General features: G+C 42.1%; 1 protein-coding gene across 4 annotated transcripts in view; it reads left to right on the forward strand.

The window, feature by feature from the left end:
• Window positions 1–134: 134 nt before the first annotated feature.
• Window positions 135–19,712, forward strand: part of srcap (Snf2 related CREBBP activator protein) — a 34,011-nt gene continuing 14,433 nt past the window's right edge. The window contains exons 1-22 of one of the 4 annotated variants that reach the window (XM_020711943.2): window positions 135–358; window positions 1,766–1,842; window positions 2,859–5,749; window positions 6,238–6,279; window positions 6,579–6,842; window positions 7,937–8,122; window positions 8,299–8,439; window positions 8,599–8,788; window positions 10,141–10,316; window positions 10,756–10,861; window positions 10,977–11,066; window positions 11,195–11,368; window positions 11,558–11,769; window positions 11,852–12,029; window positions 12,113–12,249; window positions 15,110–15,279; window positions 17,064–17,393; window positions 17,539–17,725; window positions 17,807–17,976; window positions 18,351–18,493; window positions 18,693–18,908; window positions 19,288–19,452. In XM_020711943.2, the coding sequence (XP_020567602.1) occupies window positions 3,059–5,749; window positions 6,238–6,279; window positions 6,579–6,842; window positions 7,937–8,122; window positions 8,299–8,439; window positions 8,599–8,788; window positions 10,141–10,316; window positions 10,756–10,861; window positions 10,977–11,066; window positions 11,195–11,368; window positions 11,558–11,769; window positions 11,852–12,029; window positions 12,113–12,249; window positions 15,110–15,279; window positions 17,064–17,393; window positions 17,539–17,725; window positions 17,807–17,976; window positions 18,351–18,493; window positions 18,693–18,908; window positions 19,288–19,452 (5,968 nt within the window). In that variant the 5' untranslated portion in view covers window positions 135–358; window positions 1,766–1,842; window positions 2,859–3,058. Of the gene's footprint in view, window positions 359–1,399; window positions 1,565–1,765; window positions 1,843–2,858; window positions 5,750–6,237; window positions 6,280–6,578; window positions 6,843–7,936; window positions 8,123–8,298; window positions 8,440–8,598; window positions 8,789–10,140; window positions 10,317–10,755; window positions 10,862–10,976; window positions 11,067–11,194; window positions 11,369–11,557; window positions 11,770–11,851; window positions 12,030–12,112; window positions 12,250–15,109; window positions 15,280–17,063; window positions 17,394–17,538; window positions 17,726–17,806; window positions 17,977–18,350; window positions 18,494–18,692; window positions 18,909–19,287; window positions 19,453–19,712 lie in introns of those variants that run through there. The other 3 variants (XM_020711945.2, XM_020711944.2, XM_011488406.3) reach the window with 3 other exon arrangements.

Genomic DNA, 19,712 nt, shown 5'->3' on the forward strand with positions numbered 1-19,712 from the left:
ACTACCGTACCTATTATTAAAACAAAAGTAAATTGTAAGCGTCCTAAAAGAAAAGTCCAGGTTTAAAGTGGCGCGCTTGGTGATATCGCGAGATCTAGGCTCGTTCTGCACATTGTCAGCAGCGGCGATCCTCCACCATTTCGCTGCGTAAAGTCTCCTCCCCGCGACCGCTACATTCTGCGCCGAAACCCAGTCTCTCCCGGTCCGTATTTTAACTTCTTCCCACCGACCTAGTGGTACCTCGTTGGGTACCGGGAGATAGTTTGGATTACTGGCATCACGGATTGAGTACGATTTTACGCGGATGACGTCTTCTTTAGCAAGAATTTAGTAAAAGAAAATTGGTCGGAAATTTCAGGTAGGTGGGAACTTAAGATGGCGGCCCTGACAGGGAGGGGGGCAAGGAGGAAGTACTGGGGAACTTGAGGGGGGGCTGTGACTTACGAAAAAACACAATTAGATATATTTTGCTTAATACTGTATTTTGTGTGGATTGCATACACAAAAATGGTGACTGCGATGTGGACGAAGACAGAAAGTCTTAGGACACTTTTGTAAATTATTGACGGTGCAGTTAATGTAGCCACAAAAATCAAACAAAAACGAAATTTCCGTATTGTCGCTGTTGAAGAACCCGCCGTGACACCGTGTGGGTCCCCCTAAAGTCCCCCGCAAAATGATTAAATTTTTTATTTTATCTTATAGTTATGCGAAGACTTTCTTCTTTGTCTTAGTATACCTTAACGATAGTTGGAATTTGGAATAAGTTATTTATACATATATATATTTTAAAGGGATTTGACCCCGCGCTGTGACGTCACTAGCACCCCATCACCACCACCACCACCCGTAGTGAAGGCAGTAGCGGGTTTTTAATAAGACTTTGATGTTTTTGTGTCACATTAAAGTACCATATCAAATGTGTCTGCATTAACAAAGTGCCCTCAGTCTGAAGCATTACATAACCACGAATGGATCCAGGCGCCTGCGCAACAAATGCATTTACCAACTATTCTAGCTTGCTAGCTAGCAGCAAGCTCCTGTGCCACACAATCAGTGTTATTGTAGAGGCTAATGCTAGCTAGCCTATCACATAAGCCTAACCGGCAACATTAGGCGTTAACATCTGAGCATTTTAAAACCTCTAACCTTACTTTAGGCTTGTATCATTGCTTCAGTAGATGGTAAATGTAATACGCTATACGTTTCACACAAACAAGTAGCGCTACTGGTACACATATTTCTAGTGTATAACTGGGGGTGAGAATGATGAAAAGATGTTTAAGTCCATGTGGCTACAACTAGCCACAATGGAACGCATTCAGAAAAACATTGAACGAATCTAGGCCCGACCGGCTTTCCAGCTGTAATCTGTTTGCTGCAAAATTGCCAACGTCTTCCTGTGGGCGACTGCACCAAACGCACGTTGGATCGGCTCCGTCTAGGCTGCCCCACTGAGAATTTATTCTGTTGCTGCTGCAAGAAGATGAAGCACTCGTGATAGCATTAGGTGATCACCCAAACTGTTTACCTGGCTCTGGCAGGACCTGTCTATTCAAAAACGGTGATGATTTTATATGACTATATCATGTCTGATAAAAATGCCTTGGGGTGATTTCTGCAGAATCATGGCAAACTTACCTTTTCACATTCATACAGTGTTTGTTGACCCTTTTGCTTTCCCTTTTATGTTTCTAAATGTGATAAATGGTTTATTTAAGCCAGTTCATCACAGTTTCTGCTTCTCTTGTTTCCACTTCCTCAGAATATGTGGAGGGGATCTTAATTTCATCATCCTGGAAGTAGAAAGCGCAAAAGATCTGTGTCTCACACCACAGAAAGGTAAGAGCACTTTTGCGTTCCTATAAAGGTTACAATGTTCCCAGTTGCCCTTTCACATGTGTGTGAGACACCAGGAGGAAAAAAACCCAGAAGCACATCTAAGTGTAATCACATACAACTAGGATGTTTTTTTGCTATAAAACAAATACAAATGTGGCAAACTTTTTAAAGAATCACTCTGAAAATTGTTTTTTGGTGTTTTTAACATATTCTTATGATATTTTTCTGATGATGATGGCCATATATAAAGAAAATTAAACTTAAAATTGCATTTGTGTGGGTTTCTTTATTCAAATTGTTGTGAATCAGGAGCATAGGAAAAAATGCAGTTTGAAAAGGCTTGTGGGTGTGACGTAAAACCGACATCGACAATCCACAAACCTGCTGTTCCGCTCCACTCTGATAAACGATGACTTAATATCACCGATATTGCTCGCCATTTTTGTTGCACTGGTAATGTTAGGTAGAGGGGCTGTAAAGCTAGGTGGACAGACTGCAACCAAATTCATGAAGGAAAAGTGGGGGCTGGCTTACTCTACACCTCAACTTAAAGGCAAATTTTCAATGAACGCTTGCTGCTCTCCAGAAGCTATGTCCTAGAAAACAAAACAAGTTTTAAAAAATGTGGCTAAAACGACATATTATCAATAAACCATTGGGGATGGTTTTACAAAGATCAAAAGATGATCAAAGTGGGACTTTAATATTTGCTACTAATTGTAGAGATGCAAAGGTGAAGATAAACGTGCATTAAAAAGGCATTGTGGACTCTCATGTGCAAAACATTTTTGCAAATATGTGCACACATAGATTATTTGGGGGTAAATTTAGTCATTTGATCATAGCTGTGCAGATGAGAGGTGATATGCAGAGACTCCCAGGCAACAAGACATTTGATCAAAGAAACAAAATGCATTTTTACCAATTTACACTGATTAAAAGTGTCAGTTTCTGCCTAATTTGAACTTTTGCAGTTTGTAGAAATTATTGACCTCCTGTGTCTTGTTCCTCCCCAGGTGCTGTGTGTAGCAAGAGCAGCACAGAGAAAGGAAGCTCTGCGGAGAAGGGGGTGTGGCAGCAGGCCTCTCCGGCTGTGGATGTGCTGGGTGGTAACCCCCAGGCTGCGCAGAATGTGGCTGGGGAGTCACCTCGGCATGCCCCGCAGTCGGTCGCAGCTGCCCCCTGCCCGATCCCTCCATCTACAAATCCATCCAGCATGTCGTTGTCGGACGGCAACAGCTCAGTATTCCCTGGCATGGATGCTTCAGCAACCTTTTCTGAGACTCTCACAAGCAGCAATTTTAAGGATGTCATCTCAGAAGAAGTCTGCACTGAGGAGAGCATTGTTGGAATTGCTAAGTCATTGCCAGTGTCCTTCATTCAGGACAGTAGTTCCTTTGCTAAGAAGCAAAGGCTCTCAAATCTTCCTTGCCCCCCACTTGCAGCACGGATTGACGGCTCAGTGCAAGAGGTTCAGGACGGGCTACAAATTAATAAAGAGGAAAGCCACTCAGATAGTCAAACAGACGGGATTCGGCCTCATCAAGAAAATACCGGGCTTGTGGTTACTTTGCGTACCCAGGAAGAACAATCTATCGCTTTGGACTATAATCCCGACACTGAAACAAAAGTGGATGTTCGTAGACAAGAGCTCTCAGAATCCACCGTCTCTCCCTCAATTGTTGGTGTCACAGTTCAAGACCCCACAAACTATGGGGTTGCGGTGCAGTCAGACAGGGAAACATTCGTCCGTCAGGGCAGCCACAAAACTCCATCAGATACTGCAGAACCAAAAGATAGTTTCAAGGACTCAAATGCTTCAGCCTCTTTGCTCTCAGCGGAAAATGCAAAGAACAAACAAACAAACCTTCCAAAAACACAACCTAAAACCGTCAGGAAAATCCCAAACGACGGCAGCAATGTGCAAAAGGAAAATACTTCAGAATCAATCGAGGCCTTGACAGAGGCGCTTGATGTCACCTCTGTCAAGGAAACACAACCTCACCCACCTGATATACTTGAGACCCAAAAGGCTAAAGAATCCCAGCATGGATTATATTCCTCCCTTGGAAATGAGAGTGCAGTGCCCACCAGGAATCTCCCTGTAACAGAGCAGGGTGATGGGGGGGTAAGGGAAACCCAAACAGATGCTGCTGCCCCTTCAGTGCTGCCGGAGATTTCCTCCAAACCTCCAGCAGGAGCTCCTCTGTTTGACACCAACCTGGTTGTCTCACTACATGCAGGGGAGGTCATCAAGACAGACATGTCCCATACCTCTGATCCAGTCCCTGCCCACGAAACCTCACTGATTGCTGAGATTGTTCACTCTGCCAATGCCCATGAGATCGTGGTCGTCCGAGAGGGGGCTCATATCAGTGGTGACTGGTCAAACATGCACCTAAATCAGAGTTACCTGCTACAACGAGAAGATGGCACTGTGTGCGAAGCTGCCATTGTTAATGAACTCTCCACTGGAGGAGCAAAACTGTATGAAGATGGTGTTCAGGCGGGCATGGAACTCAGCTCTCAGCCCGTGGAAGTATATGAGTTTTGCAGTTTGGTGGAGGAGGTTGCTGAGGAAACGATCTGTGGCAGCAGTAGCACACAGATACCTCAGTCTCCAGGATATGAAGTAAACTTATTCAATGCATTACTGGAAAATACTGAGGAGTACACCATCAAAGAGGACACTGAACCTACCTTTCACTCGGCTGATGAAAGTGAAACAATCATCATTTCCCAGCAACCTTTGCCTTCTTCAAGTGGGCATGATTCCCATAATTTGTCCATACAAAAAGCAAGGGTAGCTGCAGTCGGGCCACATTTGATATTAGATAATCAAACGGTTGAAGTGTCTCACTCAGGTGAGGTTTGTTTAGTTCAAGTAGCTGCAGTTGCTTCAGAGTCTTTCACTGTTCAGCAGGCAGACACAAGTATACAATTTGGCACCCACTGTGTACAAGCGAATGCTACAGAGTCAGAGTTAAAGGAAGCACACGGATTGGATTCTTCTAAGCCAAAAGCAGAAACAGCAACAAGTTCTTTAGGAATCTCCACCCCGGTGGCTGACATTGGTGGGGAAAAACTGGGGGCACAGCCTTCTGTTGCAGTTTCAGTGCATATTTCTTGTTTAGAAAACCAGCCTCGTGTTTCCACTCATGAAGGGACCAAAGAAACTCCTGCTTTGACTCCATCACAGAGTATTCACGCTGTGGTTATGCCCACTGAGGCCAAACCTGAGGGACTCTCCACCACACGTTACTCTAGTGTCGATCCAAAGTTGCTTGTTCAGGAATCAGAAAAAAGTCCCCTCCTTAACCTACCGAATGCGGACGCCATATTGACAAATTCCCACAGTTCTTGGTCTGGCACTGAGGAGTGCCTTTCTGCAGATGTCACAAAAGACTCCTCATCTTCATCTGTGGCTCCAAGCAGCCAGGAAGATCAGGCCCCTGACGAAGAAAAATCAGCAGCTCCTGTTGAAGCTCAGCAGTCTAATTTGAGTGGTTGCACACCTCTTCAGAATGAATCTGACTCTGCAACAGCTTCAATAAACAAACCCGTAGCCTTAACTTCTACCAAAACATCAACAAACGAAGCAGATCCTGCGTCTGAAAATGTTGAAACCCCCACTGACACCACTTCCCTTGTTTTACCTGACACCATCCACGTGGTCACAGCACCAGAGGAAACGGATTGTGAGGTTACAATGGCTGCCAGTCCCAGCAATCCTCTGACGGGCATCCCTGACTTTGAGGATGAGGACAGTGAGGACATGGAGCAGGACAAACCCGTGGGAGAAACGGAAGTCCAAGAGAGCTTGTCAGGTCAGGTTAGCAGCCAGGAAGAAGACAGTGATGAGGAAGCAGACGAAAGTGAAATGACCTCCTCCAGCTCATCACACAAGGTACTTTCATCAGATATTCATTTAATTGACCTCTGCAGAGACTCAGAATGTCCTGGAGAGGCAACATGTTAAAAAATATTTTTGTCTTATTTCACACAGTGAAAAGAAATTTTCACGGATGTAAAAACCCCTCTCTTTAAAAAGATAGCAATTTTTATGTTTTCTTTTTATAAGCAAATCTTTTTTTGCATTCTCTATTCTCTATCCAGATATAAGGAAAATAGCGGCTATTGAGGGCTGCTCTTTTTAAAAATTCTTTTTAATTGTGATTTTTCTTTTTTTCTTTCTTTTAGTATTTATACATTTTATTTTAACAAATCAATTTATTCACCAAACAATTGGAAGGTAATTGTGTATATTTAGCTTTCCCAAAATGCATTGCGGTTGTGTTCTTGTTGTCATTCTAAATGTATGAGATATTATATTTACAATATAATAATTTTGTTCTACATAAACTGGCCGCATGCTAAGCCACATGTGTTTTCTAGCAGGGACAGAACAGGACAGCCAGACAGGTGATGTTCCTGAAGGTAAGTGGAGGTTGTCAGGCATTGAAAGCATCATATTAACCAGCATGAGGGCACATGATAGACGGACACCATCACTTCTGATAATTTTTCGTTTTAACTTGTGTAAACGATTTTTTGATGTAAGGAAAGCATACTGACGATAAGTCATTGTGGGACTTAATGGAAGATGTTTATACTCGTTAAGCGCAAACTCCTGCTTCGGTTATGTATGGGGTTATCTTTAACAATTTCCACTTTTTTTATGTTTGTCAACTTTCCAAAAAAAGATGTTATCCTCATTTTTCTCCTTGGTGTCTTAGGTGCGTCAGTGGATCTCAGAAAGAGTCTCTGCCAACTCGTCTCCTGTCTCGTCCTCAACCTCCTCTTCCTTCCTTGGTCCTTCATCCAGCACGGATTGGACCACATCTCGACGAGAGAAGTCCTCACCTCTCAGAGGTCCCCATGGCAAGTTTGTCTCCCCTACCTCAACTGGCTACACCTCCTGCTCCTCCCCAACAGACCAGGCTGCCTCTCAGAGGTCGCGTGGAGAAAGAGTCACTGACATGGCAGAGCTTGCTAAACATGTAAGTGAAATTCTTTAGCTTACATTTAAGCACACACAAAAAAAAAAACATGTTCTGAATAATCTAAAGGAATATTTTTATGACACGGAGAATCTAAAGATGGCATATTTTCCCATCCATAAATCTGATTTAATGTATATTTATATAATAACCTTTTGCCACCACAGTGGTTTCAGATATTTACCTCTCACCAGTTAATTCAGTTTCTACCACCAACATTTTGTAAAACTAATGCGAGACAAGCCTTTTTTTTTTATTCTGGTTCGGAGCAAAAACTACAGAAGCATTGACAGTGCATTCATAATGAATGCAGCTGTGTGCTGCACTGCAGGGGTCGAGTAAAGCAATCTGACATGCAATTAGTAAGTTCTATCTAGTAAAAAAAGCTGTTTTAATCTAATTTGTTTATTTCCTGAGAGATTTACAAAAACGCAAAGCCGGAAATTACTTGCATATGTATCGCTGAATGATGCAACAACATCGCATGGTGTTCATAATTACAATGCCTGACAAAAGCATTTGCAGCTGTTTATATAAACAAGTTAGCTTTAGAAATCACAAATCTATGAAAAAAAAACAAATAATTCTTTGGTTGCTTTTCCATTGAGCATTTTATTTTCATGTAGAGGGCTTGTGTTGCTGTCTTTTGAAAAGCCTCTAAAGTTTTATGAGGTTTACCTTCATAAAGAAATGTCAACCCCCCCAATGTTTTAACTACAGGCGAGAGACTAATGGCAGCTAGGCAGAGAGTTAGAAAGAGTTGCTGACAAAAATGATTAGTATGAACAATATATTGGTGACTTTGTAGCTTTTTGGTGGAATGAAATGGCAGTACTGTTTTTTTTTTGTCCATTTGCGGATAATTAAAGAAACCAATTTAAAGTAATTTGATTTTTAAGTGTGCCTACATGAAGCCATCTTAAAGAGGAATTGCACATCGACAGCTGTGCACCATCTGGTCTAGGTTTAAATCCTTTGTGCTTTCACCAAAATTGGAATTTTCCTTTTAAGGAACTCATTCTGCACTACATTTTTCCATGCCAACACTTAACCCCAACATTTCAGAGGCATCCTAATCGGTGTGTGCTTTGCAGGAAGCGGACATTGAGCATCGAACACAGGCCTTGAAGCGTGAGGGCTTCTGGTCAACGAAGCGTCTTAGCCGCTTGACGGAACCTCAGCGACCCAAAGTTCATTGGGATTACTTATGCGAGGAGATGCAGTGGCTTTCTGCTGACTTTGCTCAAGAGAGACGCTGGAAGAGAGGTGTGGCCAGAAAGGTAATACGTCTTTGAATGATCACAAATAGTTGTTTTTGTTTGCTTCTCATTTGTAAGTTGTTTTACTGGTCAGCTGAGTGAATTTTCATAATTACAAGCTTTTTACATAAGTGGAAATGGATGTAAACACTCCATTGCATTTTTTTCTGTAATGTGTATCGTTGACTTGTTTTTAGGTGGTGCGAATGGTGGTGCGACATCATGAGGAGCTTCGACAAAAAGAGGAAAAAGCTAAAAGAGACGAACATGCCAAAATCCGAAAAATTGCCTCCAATATCGCAAAAGAAATCCGATCATTCTGGACTAATGTTGAGAAGGTACAGAAGTCCCTGTGCAATCTGTATTTTGGGAGATTGGTATTCTTTTGCAATTAGTTGTAAATCCAAGACTCTTATTTTGAAATAAATATTGCATGTCTATACTGGCATTCAGAAGCAAAAACCAACCCATTTTGTTGCTGTTGTCTGTGTGTGAAGGTGGTTCAGTTCAAGCAGCAGTCCAGGCTGGAGGAAAAACGGAAAAAGGCTTTAGACCTTCAGCTGGACTTCATTGTAGGCCAGACGGAGAAATACTCCGACCTTCTCAGCAAGTCACTTGCTCCCAGCAGGCCTCCTGAGGTTGTCGTCTCTCCTCAAAAAATACATCCGCCTGCCACTGATGAGGACGGTGAGTGTTCCTCTATAGGCGTCACATAGGTGACTTTTGCTGTTGACTTGTAACAGAACCTCAATACTTTAAGAGCTGATTCAGTGGTTGAGACATTGATGTTGTCAAATAGCAAGACACCAACAGCTGAATGTTCTCTAATGTCCACAGAGGTCAGATGTTTCATTGGGAATAAGTGCTTTTTGACAGCTTAGGCTTTTATAATATTTTAGATATGTTTAAATATACATGAGAGCTGTTTAAATGTGCATACATGATTAATAGTTGTAATTATATTAATGATTTAAAAAGAAACAGTTTTTGAAGGAATTTTCAGTGATCTGTAGCTAATGCTGCATGGTATCCATGTTAAACCTGTCAGACTTGTCTGAAAGCCTAGGATTGTAGAGCATAAACACGGACATCAATTGAAACTTTTAACTTGTCCGAGATTTAAAAAAAGAAAGGAGGGCGTGACCTTTTACTTTGAAAGTCATCTTCACTGCTGTCTCTATCTGAAGCAATTGAGATAACTTAAAGACCCGCTCTGATGAAAATTGTTTTTTTTGACACAATGCTGGAGGACATATATTAACAATATTGAGCCTTTATTCAAACTTTTGTGAATCAGGAGCAGACGACAAAATGCTGTTTGAAAAAGGTTGTTTTTGTGATACGATGAGCGGTCCACAAGCTCCCTGCTCTGCCCTATTCTGATGCATCCACTTGCAGACAAATAGATCCATGACTTCTACGTTTTCCTCATGTAAGCTGACATCTGGCTCAAGGCTCTGCAAATGGATAGCGCCAAAATTGCTTGCCTTTTTTGTTGCACTGGCAATGTTAGGTAGGGGGGGAGAACGTGTAAACCGAGAGCTGTCATCAATGGGGAGGGTAAAGGGGTAGAGTTGCTTTGTGCCAGCAGTTCAGTTCCACTCACAACTCAGAGGTAAACTTCTAATGAACTGCTGCTGTTCTGCAGAAACTATGTCCTAGGAAACGACACACTTTTCATTACTTTATTTATTTTTGGCTAAAAACATTATAATCATCATTAAAAGACCACTGGGAACACTTTTATGATAGATCAGAAGATGATCAGAATGGGACTTTAAAACATGTCTTGGTTAAAAAAAACATCTCTTTCTCCTAATGTTTAAGAAAAACAAACAGATTTTTTTTCTTCAGAAATTTGAATCTAGTTGGATGAAATCTGAGGTGTATTTTAAATTTGAGCATCATAGTTAGTATTAAACTGCCTCTGACATTTGTGTGTTCTGTCAAGCTCAACGTATTTTTAATCTATCTTACTCTTGATATATTATATAATTATATATATTTTATCTCGACCAAAAACCCTTATCTCCACGCAGACAGAGACTTCGAGCCTCCGTGTGAGGAGGAAGATGACGAGGAAACCATAGAGGTGGAGGAGCAGCAGGAGGGGAATGATGCTGAGAGCCATCAGAGGGAAATTGAACTACTGAAGGAAGAGGGCATGTTGCCCCTTGATCAACTTCTCAGCACCCTCAAATTACCACCGCCGCAGGTACCTCATCAAACTGGTCTACATTGAAAGTGCTTTAGGAGAAATGAGTCAAACTCTGCTGTTAGGCATAAAACACCTATTCTTTCATAAAAACAGAATTTTAAAAATACGTGTGTGAAAAAGAGAACCTCCCTGTGACAGCTCTGACCCCAGACTACCTTCACTGAAACTCTTGGAGGCTTTGAATACATTTAAGGGAGATGCTGTTTTCAAATGAACACTAAATTGTCTTTCAATCCTAAATATACTATGTGTCATATGTCTTTCAGACTACTGGATTTCCTAAAACAAATTAAAAATACATTTGAAGATATTTTTAATGTCCTTTTTATTAGCAGGTTATTCTTATAAATACAGTTGGTTTAGGCCGAGTGGGAATATTTAGAATTAGAATCTTCTCAGATGGTTCATTTTCCATGACCTGTTGTTAATTCCAAAGCCGTCTGAGGAAGAGTGCTCAAATGGATCATCTACATCAGAAGAGGAAGAGGAGCAGGAGCGGGAGGAAGAGGAAGATGGGGAATTTACTGCTAATGAAGAGGATGGTAAGACTGATTAGAAACATTCTCCTCAGATGTTCATAAGGACACAGCATTCTGCAGGTGTTTTTATTTTATTTTAAATTGTATTAAATGTGTTATTTTTTATCTTATTTTGCAGCTGAGGATGAGGAGGACACCATAGCAGCACAGGAGAAGAGGGAAGGAAATGTTGATCATGCAGAGGAGCTTGATGACTTGAACAGAGAGGGTATTGAATTAGTGAATTATGTTTTTCCTGATGCATTCAGTGGGAATAATGTTGTTAAATCATGCTTCAGGTTTGTATTGTTTTCTCGCTTTAACCTGTTGCCTATCATATTAATTCTGCCCTCACAGGAGAAATGAGCATTGAGGAGCTGCTTGAGAAGTATAAAGGAGCTTATGTGTCCGATTTCGAAGAACCGTCCGGTTCTGGCTCTAGAGCAAGCTCCAATTTGGAAGTTTCTGGTGATGAGGAGGTGGAGACCGAAGAAGATGAGAGCGATGTGGAAAGCAACACGTCTTCCTCAGGTACTATCCTGTTGGTTTAGAATCATGCCCATTTGATGGTCTCTCTGTCGAGGCCTGAAGATAAACTAAATACTAGCTACTAAATTTCCCTTTACTAAATTTCCCTTCGGGGATCAATAAAGTTGTTCTTGAATTCTTGAATCTTAAACCTGAAAGATAAATCTGTTAATCCAAATGTTTTTCTTTCAGATTCACCAGGAGAAAGTGCTGAAGACGAGGAAAGTGACAAGGATGAGATGAGTAATGAGGAAGCAGATGATGATGAAGGAATGGAGCTTTTGCTGAAGGAGGGAGACAGCAGTCTGTCTTCTTCCAGCTCACGACCAAAGAAAGAAATCAGTCATATTGCTGCTACTGCTGAGAGCCTGCAGCCTAAAGGTTACACTCTGGCTACTACAAAGGTCAGCTATGAAGATATGAAGTTTATTTTATAAACTCTCAAGAACAAAATGAGATAACTTCCTATTGTTCTTGTAACTTAAGGTCAAGACTCCCATCCCTTTCCTGCTTCATGGCACTTTAAGAGAGTACCAGCACATTGGGCTGGACTGGTTGGTCACCATGTATGAGAAGAAGCTTAACGGAATACTAGCTGATGAAATGGGTCTGGGTAAAACCATCCAAACTATTGCTCTGCTCGCTCACCTGGCCTGTGAAAAAGGTAACAGACATGAAGCTTTGCAGTGTTTGCATCACAAAGAAATGTTTGACTGTTTTACATTTCATTTTTATTTTTTTCAAAAGTGAACTGGGGCCCCCATCTCATCATTGTCCCCACCAGCGTGATGCTAAACTGGGAAATGGAGTTGAAACGCTGGTGTCCTGGGTTCAAAATCCTCACTTACTTTGGCAGTCAGAAGGAAAGAAAGCTAAAGAGACAGGTACTGAGTTTCCCTTGGTTGTAACCGTGTTCAGCGGCATTTCTCTACAGAAGTGATCATTCTGTTTTTGTATTTATAAAAACCGGTCCTGGCAAACAATGTACCGTACGTTGTCTTCTTTCTCTTTCGGCTTTTCCCATCAGGGGTCGCCACAGCGAATCATCCTTTTCCACCTCACTCTATCATGAACATCTTCTACCCTAACGTTAGCCAACTTCATGTCCTCTGTTAAGACATCCATATATCTCCTCTTTGGCCGTCCTCTTGCCCTCCGGCCAGGCAGCTCCATCTCCAACATCCTTCTACCAATATATCCACTATCCCTCCTCTGAACATGTCCAAACCATCTCAGTCTGGCTTCTCTGACTTTGTCGCTAACACAGGCAACGTGAGCCGTCCCTCTGATGTACTCGTTCCTTATCCTGTCTAACCTGGTCACTCCTAAGGAGAACCTCAACATCTTCATCTCCGCTACCTCCATCTCAGCCTCTTGTCTCTGTCTCACTGCTACCGTCTCTAACCCATAGAGCAGAGCTGGTCTCACCACTGTCTTGTACACCTTTCCTTTGAGTCTTGCTGGCACTCTTCTGTCACACAACACTCCTGACACTTTCCTCCACCCGCTCCAACCTGCCTGCACTCGCCTCTTCACCTCTTTTCCACAATCCCCATCACACTGAACTGTTGACCCCAAGGACTTAAACTCCTGCACCTTCTTCACCTCAGTCCCCTGTAACCTAACGCTTCTACCTTGATCCCTCTCGTTCAGACACATGTATTCTGTCTTACTACGACTGACCTTCATACCTCTTCTTTCCAGAGCAAACCTCCACCTCTCTAGCTGTTCCTCCACCTGCTCTCTACTCTCACTGCAAGTTACAATGTCATCCGCAAACATCATTGTCCAGGGAGATTCCTGTCTTACCTCGTCTGTCAGCCTGTCCATCAGCATAGCAAACAAAAAAGGACTCAAAGCTGATCCTTGGTGTAGTCCCACCTCCACCTTGAACTCCTCTGTCTGACCTACAGCACATCTCACCACCGTCATACTTCTCTCATACATGTCCTGAACTACTCTGACATACTTCTCTGCCACTCCAGACGACCTCATACAGTACCACAGCTCCTCCCTCGGCACCCTGTCATACGCCTTCTCTAAATCTACGAACACACAATGCAGCTCCTTCTGACCTTCTCTGTACTTTTCCATCAACATTCTCAAAGCAAAAATGGCATCAGTGGTGCTCTTACGGGGCATGAAACCATACTGCTGCTCACAAATCTCCACCTTCTTCCTAAGCCTGGCTTCCACTACTCTTTCCCACAGCTTCATTGTGTGGCTCATCAACTTTATTCCTCTATAGTTGCTGCAGTTCTGCGTGTCACCCTTGTTCTTAAAGATCGGGACCAGAACGCTTCTCCTCCATTCCTCAGGCATCTTCTCACTCTCTAAAATCCTATTGAACAACCTTGTTAGAAATTCCACTGCTGTCTCTCCTAAGCACTTCCATACCTCCACAGGTACGTCATCAGGACCAACGGCCTTTCCGCTCTTCATCCTTTTCAGAGCCTTCCTAACCTCATCCTTTCCAATCTCTGCTACTTCCTGCTCCACAACAACCACATCTTCCTCCCTTCTTTCCCTGTCATTTTCCTCGTTCATCAGCTCCTCAAAATACTCCTTCCATCTTTTCTGTACACTCTCTTGGGTTGTTAGCAACTTTCCATCTCTGTCCTTAATCGCCCTTATCTGTTGCACGTCCTTCCCATCTCTGTCTCTCTGTCTGGCTAGCCTGTACAAGTCCTTCTCTCCTTCCTTTGTGTCTAACCTGTCATAAAGCTCATCGTAAGCTTTCTGTTTGGCCTTTGCCACCTCTCTCTTCACTCTACGCTGCGCTTCCTTGTACTCCTGTCTACCTTCCTCAGTCCTTTCTACATCCCACTTCCTTTTAGCCAACCTCTTCCTCTGGACGCATTCCTGTACTTCCTCATTCCACCACCAAGTCTCTTTACCGTCTTTCCTCTTTCCAGATGACACACCTAGCACCTTCCTACCCGTTTCCCTGATAATCTCTGCTGTAGTTTCCCAGTCATCTGGAAGTTCATCCTGACCACCCAGGACCTGCCTCAACTTCTGCCTAAATTCCTCACAAGTTTCTTCATTCTGTAGCTTCCACCACTTGGTCTTCTTTTCTGTTTTCCCTATCTTCTTCTTCCTGACCTCCAGAGTCATCTTACACACCACCATGCGGTGCTGTCTGGCTACACTCTCTCCTACCACCACTTTGCAGTCATTAACCTCTCTCAAATGACCTCGTCTACATAGGATGTAGTCCACCTGAGTACTCCTACCTCCACTTCTGTATGTCACTCTATGTTCCTCTCTCTTCTGGAAGTAAGTGTTGACTACAGCCATTTCCATCCTCTTCGCAAAGTCCACCACCATCTGTCCCTCCAGATTCCTTTCCTTCACACCAAACCTGCCCATCACCTCCTCATCACCTCTGTTGCCCTCACCAACATGCCCATTAAAGTCTGCTCCAATAACAAACCCTTTCACAACCGTACGTTGTGAAAGGGAAAAAAAACTGTGGGGCTTTGGAGTTGTTACATGATTCTTAAATCTAGGCAGAAAATAAGAATTGAAGACATGGCAGAGCAGTTTTATATTAAAATAATGATCTGTTTGCCCAGTTTTTTTTAGAGTAACCACTAGTTTAGTCAGTGTAGGCCAGTTTAGACCAGTGTAACTGCAAATACACATGGTTGTAATCAGACGGTTGCTGTCTGATCATAAACTCATATCTTCATTAATAAAGTCTTAAGTTGATCAGCACATTTTTTCCGTTTCCCTCCTTAGGGCTGGACAAAACCTAATGCGTTCCACGTGTGCATCACCTCATATAAACTGGTGCTGCAGGATCACCAGGCCTTCAGGCGGAAGTCTTGGCGTTATTTAATCCTCGATGAAGCTCAGAATATCAAGAACTTCAAGTCCCAACGATGGCAGAGTCTGCTGAACTTCAACAGGTCTGTTCAAAGGGAGAATCCCCAGAATGGTTGATGTTTTATTGATGGCCTCAGTCTGCTGAAGTCACAAACTTTGTAGTCCTGCTTTAGAGCCCTCTGCTCAGGTGTTTACTACACTACATCTGTCACTGGTGCTGTAGTATTGTTTCAAATATAAACAGTTGGTGGTGCGTTGAGCTGTCTGAGAATCATTAACCCTCTTCCTGTTTCCTGAGGTTGTCAAGTAAAAACACGAAAGTCAAACATCTCTTTAGAAGAAAAACTCACCCACAACATACCGAGCTCAAACTCTGACCTAAATAATTCATATTAGGTGACAGAAATTCTGATGATTAGAGGAATTGATTCCTGCTTCATTTGAGCATAAATTTTAAGGGTCATGATCAAAGAAACCAAGCTTTTAAAAGTCAGAACAGAAAAAGCAGGAGTTCCTGTCATCATGTAGTGGCTCACTAATACACGGCTGCTGCTTCTTGACTGCTGGGATTAACAGATGTTTGTCATGAATTTAGTCAGTGTGCAGTTTTGAAAACATGAACAGATTTTCTTTGTAATTCCAAGTTTCTACCACTTTCAGCAATTGTTGTTGTAGTATATCTGCTTGGTAACTGTGAGGAAAGTAGAAGGACAAATTTGTCTGCCCACTGTTAAATTCTTTCAAGCAGACAATCAGAAAAAATGGTTTTACTTGTAAATCTTTTATATTCCTCTTAACACTGATGAATTTGTAGCCATTTTCAGGATTGAAGAATTCCGTGAAAATAAGACACTAAGTTGCTGTATTTCTGTCTCAGCCAGAAAAAGGGTTTAATGACCGGATGAGGCTGTTTACAAAGAAAGTTCTTTAGAATTTCAATGGAGCCTGTCTCAAATGTGGAACTTTTTTTTTATTTTATAAAACTCGATTTAAAAGTACTTAAATGTCTTCTTTAAGTCGTGCTAATACAGTGTTCTTTCATTTATCCCGGAGGAAAGAGTGATAGGCGAAATCTGTCAAGTAGGATTGCAGATGTTTTACGGCTGTAAAACATCTCACTATTTACTCTATGCACTTTTTTCAGACAGACATGAACATTTTCAGACTTTTCTCTCTTGTTTAAACTCTCAAAGTTGAAGTTTTCATACAAAAAGAAGTCTAATATTAAAGATTTATATAGAACTAAATGCATTCTGTATAGATGTGGCATTGAGGAGGTTGATAAGATTAATAGCCAAGCAGCTCGCACAACACGGTGTGCGTGCAGCGGTAAACTGCGATATAGTGAGGGAACACTTCGATTTGTTTTCAGTGGAAAGCAATGATTAAATCCTCTCAACACCAACCGTTTTATGTTTTCTTTTATGAGGATGTAAAGGGAACCCATTGTCCCATTTTACCCACATTCCATTCTTGAAAATGTTTGAAAGCATTCATGTTAGGTAATGTCACCCTCAAAACCAAATAGTTCTGTTTTTAGATAAGTGGACAAACCGCACATCAAGCCTATTTGACAGAGAAAACATGCAGGTTTGAATATGTGCTTTTTAGGTCCCATTTTTATCCATCATAATACCAAAATCTCCAGTGAGTCACTAGTTTGCCTTAAATTAAAATGCTCTTTGAAAGAATAACCCAGGAGGTTTTTACACTAGATGATTTGGCAGATGTATAAATGTCTAAATTTGACACAGAGGTGCTGCATTTGAAAATCCTCGCAACGTTCCCTCATAATTGTACCTTACGTTAAAACCCTACAAATGCCTGCATATTGATTTAATTCTGTCCTAACTTTAACCAACCACAGCCACCGGCGACTGCTGCTGACGGGAACGCCTCTTCAGAACAGCCTGATGGAGCTTTGGTCCCTCATGCACTTCCTGATGCCTCACGTCTTTCAGTCCCACCGAGAGTTCAAAGAGTGGTTCTCCAACCCGCTGACGGGGATGATTGAGGGCAGTCAGGAGTACAACGAAGGTCTGGTGAAGAGACTTCACAAAGTGCTGAGGCCATTTCTTCTCAGGAGGATCAAGGCTGACGTTGAGAAGCAGATGCCCAAAAAATATGAGCACGTGGTGCGCTGCCGCCTCTCAAAGAGGCAGCGATTTCTCTATGACGACTTTATGGCACAAGCTTCGTAAGTTTCTAAACTACAATCTTACATAACTGAATGAATAAACATTCTGTTTCTTCAGTGAATTTTAGCATGGGTTGGCTTTAGGTCAGTTGTTACACTATTTTTGTGATTTCCAGTTCAAGCTTTGTTACTTTCTCACCCACAGGACCCGTGAAACTTTGGCCAGTGGGCACTTCATGTCTGTGATAAACATTCTCATGCAGCTCCGCAAAGTGTGCAACCACCCCAACCTGTTTGACCCTCGACCCATCCAGTCGCCCTTCATCACGCAGCCCATCGTTTTCTACACCGCCTCCATGGTGCAGGATGCGCTGGATGTTCCCCCTCTGAAGGTTAGAAGGACAAGTTAAGAGGGGGGGTATGGTAAAAACAATAAATAAAAAGGTCCAAGTTTGACACTTTCTTTTCCTCAGCGCTGCGATCTTTCCATGTTTAATTTGATGGGTTTGGAGGGTCGTGTGACTCGTTACCAGGCAGACGTCTTCCTGCCACGCTACAAGGTCAGCCGGCAGCTGATCCAGGAGATTAATGAGGCTCCAGCACCTCCACCACGGCCCAAACCGGTCCGAATGAAAGTCAACAGGTACATGGCAGATCTGAGAATTACAGTTATTGCTAATCAGGGTGAAAACAGACATGCTGGTTAGATTGGAGGTGCTTATTGGTTCTGTAGGTTTAAAAGCCAGATGATTTGTTGAGTGGAGCTTAAATTGTACTTCAGATCTGAGTTTCAATTTATTTTTTTAATGAGTTTTAAGAATAAATTAGGGTGACAAAATTACTGTCTGCTTTACAAAGAGAATTTTTTTTAGTGTCTTTGAATTTTAATAATGTGGCTTGAACTGTTATACAACTGGTAATACGGATTTTCACTAAGTAAAATTTCAGAAATGGAAAACTTTTGCCTTAAACGTGTCCAATAATACTTTTATTCCAAAACATTTTCTCTGTGTCTAGGATGTTCCAGCCCCCTCCTAAGGGGGATAACAGACCGGTTTTGCTCATGAATAAACCTGTCTGTTCAGTTCCACTTGCAACTCAAACTCCCAAACCTGTAGTTTCTGAAGTTGCCCCAGCTCCTGCACCTGCAGTTCAGCAAGGTTAGTGACACGTAAACAAAGAAGCAAAGAGACTCTGTCTGGATGGAAAATACATAAACATACATTTCTGATCGATATCTTGGATACTTTTAATAGTTGAAATATAATCAGATAATAAGATAAAGAAAAAAAGAGATTAAGATAAAGAGAATCCCTTTTTTGTGGTTTTACAAATGTCCCAATGCTTGTCTGCTTTCAGTGGTGTGTTCAGTGGCACCCACTCCTCCGCCTCGTCCTTCTGTGCTTCCTGCTCCTCAAACTGCAGTGAGATCCACTACTCCCAAGCCAATGCTGACTATTCGGGCACCTGCTGCTCCCTGCGCAGCTGGTGTTCCAACTCATCCGAGTCCAAACCCCAGCAACGTCCTACCACAAAGGGTTTTACTTAGTCCTGACATGCAAGCAAGGCTACCTTGTAAGTATATAGTTCTTCATACGTTTTGTTTAAGAGTTTAAGATGTAGTTGAACCATTTGTCTTATAGTAGAGAGTACTGCTGTAATGCAGAGCTGAAACTCCTCTGTTTGAAATTAGCTCTTTAGGTTGAGTAATTTATTTGTTAGATGAATAAAACACTTCGTCCAGAAAACAATGATAGTTGATGAGGTTGGATCATCAAAAATATTTTTATTTTCAAATGAAAAATGTAAATATCATGAAGGGAATGGTTATGATGATAAAATTGTAGTAGAGTCAGTAAATCTGACAATTGAAGATGTTCTTGGTGGTTTTTTTTTTGTTTTGTTTGCTTCTCCTCATGTCCTACTGCTCCTTCTGTCTGTTTCTGTTCTTCAGCTGGTGAAGTGGTGAGCATAGCACAGTTGGCGTCCCTGGCAGGCCGACCCGTTTCATCATGTCAGGGCAGTAAACCCGTAACCTTCCAGCTTCAGGGCAATAAGCTGACTCTTTCAGGAGCTCAGATTCACCAAGTCCCAGCTGCTAGTCCACGCCCAGTTCAAGGTCTGAACCGTTTTTTAAAATCTGAACTGCGTTGGTAAATGTGAAAACCTTAGAAGGTTTTGTGAAGTGATTTGAACAATTTCGGGTCCTTTCAGTGATGAGCAGTCAGTGCATGTTCAGCATAGAAGACCAAAAGAAATTTTGTGATTCAGTCCAACTGCAGCTCAAATTTGGTCTCTGGAAAATGAAACAAACATTTTCACAAAATGAGATTGCAGTTTAGATTGAGACACAACACATTTACACATCTTTGTCTCTAG

The sequence above is a fragment of the Oryzias latipes genome, chromosome 19 (assembly GCF_002234675.1).
Source record: "Oryzias latipes chromosome 19, ASM223467v1".
Lineage (NCBI taxonomy): Eukaryota > Metazoa > Chordata > Actinopteri > Beloniformes > Adrianichthyidae > Oryzias > Oryzias latipes.